The sequence below is a fragment of the Penaeus chinensis genome, chromosome 4 (assembly GCF_019202785.1).
Source record: "Penaeus chinensis breed Huanghai No. 1 chromosome 4, ASM1920278v2, whole genome shotgun sequence".
Lineage (NCBI taxonomy): Eukaryota > Metazoa > Arthropoda > Malacostraca > Decapoda > Penaeidae > Penaeus > Penaeus chinensis.
The window spans coordinates 7,325,928-7,328,427 of NC_061822.1; the positions used below are offsets into that span (position 1 = coordinate 7,325,928).

Here is a 2,500-nt window from a genome sequence, read left to right on the forward strand (position 1 = left end):
TTAAAAAAAAAAAAAAAAAAAAAAAAAAAAAAATATGTAATGCCTCAATCATTGCAAATGGTCATCACATTTAACACAATATCCAGATTTTCCATTTAAAGCCCTACCACCAGATGACCAATAAATTTCAGCCAATAATTTTTTTTTTATCTAAATACAGAGAAACTGTCAAAAGAGCTCTGGACTATCACAATTGGTAATTAGTAGAAAATGTGCTAGTGTGACACCCCCTTTAGACTGCACCAGGACTGTTAATCTATGTGGAAGATCACATTTACAGATATCACAAGTACGTCAATCGGCTTGTGATCATCACTATTTATTTTGCAAATTGATGATATCCTCTATGACAGAATTGTCTAAGCATATTCATCTTTTATGTAATCTTTACATTATCATTGTATTTTTTTCTCTCTCATATCAAAATATGTTCAAATCTATTTATTTTGTACATATATCAAAGTACCCTCTTGGTGGAGAAAACGGAAAGAAAAAAGCCGTAATGCAGAGGAAACAATGGATGAAGATGCTCAAGTCAACCTGTTACCAAAAACAAAAAACAAAATAATAATGATAATAATGATAAACTTATGCTAATAATTATAATATCATTAAAATCATAATGATAGTAATAAAAATACTGTTTTAGTATTTTATGTATAAAGAACATAATTTCTATTTTTTTATATTTTACTTTTTTATTATTTTTTTTCTTTTACATCTAATCTTCTAAATTTAGCTCCATTACTATAGGGACAGCATTTAATCAAGGAGACAGAGAGCTTTTGTGTACTTTACAAACTAAAATCTTCATCCCTTTTACAGGTCCTGTCCAGTATACTTGACACAAGTAAATGCATTATACAGAAAATGTTAATTTACATTTGAAATTTTTAAGTTACAAGAGTCATCCCCAAAACGATAACTGGCAGTTTGTATCAATCATCAAATGCTGTCACCAAGTTGTACTCTAAACTTACATGAATAATCAGCCTTTCATGGACTCAAGACGTTAAGACTTGACAACGAGGCAGAATACACAATATGGCTCTGGCATCATGTACTAATGACACCTGAAGACAGCCAGACACACAACTTTCACGGAATTAATACGCTCATAGATATCTTGACTGCTTAAGAATCTAGATGATTTGAGTTCTGAGGATGACGTATTGCTGCGAGAGTGCTTGACATTTGATCAAAGCGACAATTTTCTGATGATGAAACTTCATCATTGTTTCTTGTGTCTAACCTGTCATTTGTGGAATATACATATAAGAAAACACTTCTACTTTTTTTCTAATAGGAAAAAAGAAATCACTGGGAAGCATATCAGGACTCTGGGAAAATTCACTCTTACACAGACTTCAGTGGCCTGAACTCCTTTTCTTCTTCACAGTTGCATGATATCCTCCGACACTTTTCGTGTTCAAAATTAGGAGCAAAATTTCCCCCTCAACTACACCTGAATATTGGCATACCCATCCTCTTCATTTAGCAATAAAAGTAAGACAATTCAGGGTTGTATCGAAGGTGAGGTCTAGGCTCAACTTCTATACATCTGGCACATAGTTGAGGTCCTGTTTGAATTAGAGTGCGAGTTTGAGTTTCGAAATGAGTGACAGTCACCTCACTGGGCACTTGCCGGGTCTCTCTTATGCATGTTGCCTAGATGCCAAGCTAATGCTCCAGTTTCTCTGAATCCTCTGTTGAAAATGGGATGCTGAGAGGGCTCTCCATTGGCATAGTTCCACTCAGGGTACATCAAATTATGCTTGTGTCTAAATTTGTCACAATACGGGTACTCAAATGGCTTTTCACCATATGGCTTTTCAGCAAGTGCTTTCTCAGCATACTGCTTCTCAGCATACTGCTTTTCAGCGAAAGCTTTTTCAGCAAAAGCTTTTTCAGCAAAAGCTTTTTCGGCAAAAGCCTTCTCAGCAAAAGCCTTCTCGGCAAAAGCTTTTTCAGCAAATGCTTTTTCTGCAAATGCTTTTTCAGCAAAAGCTTTCTCAGCAAAAGCTTTCTCAGCAAAAGCTTTTTCAGCAAAAGTCTTTTCTGCGAAAGCCTTTTCGGCAAAAGCTTTCTCTGCAAAAGCTTTCTCAGCAAATGCTTTCTCAGCATAAGCTTTTTCAGCAAATGCTTTCTCAGCAAAAGCCTTATTTTCAACAAAAGCTTTGTTTTCAACAAAAGCCTTGTTTTCAGCAAAACCTTTGTTGTCAACAAAAGGCTTGTTGTCAACAAAAGGCTTGCTGTCAACAAAAGGTTTGCTGTCTACAAAAGGCTTGTCACATGCATTGCTTGGTACAGGAATCTTCAAGTCAGACTTTGGTGAGGTCTTCTTTTCCCCTGGAGAACGTTTCAGAGACTTTTCACCTGTGTGCATCTGTATGTGATGCATCAGATGTGACTTCTGGGTAAACTTTTTGTCACAAAATGAACACTCAAAGGGCTTTTCACCAGTGTGAATCTGTATATGACGTGTTAAATCAAATTTCAA

General features: G+C 35.5%; 1 protein-coding gene across 1 annotated transcript in view; it reads right to left on the reverse strand.

Moving 5' to 3' along the window:
* The window catches only part of LOC125024967 (gastrula zinc finger protein XlCGF57.1-like), a 10,848-nt gene that overhangs the window by 9 nt on the left and 8,339 nt on the right, over window positions 1-2,500 (reverse strand). The window contains exon 2 of the mRNA XM_047612772.1: window positions 1-2,500. This exon is cut by the window's left edge and continues 9 nt beyond it; it is cut by the window's right edge and continues 839 nt beyond it. Within this exon, the coding sequence (XP_047468728.1) occupies window positions 1,631-2,500 (870 nt within the window). The 3' untranslated portion in view covers window positions 1-1,630.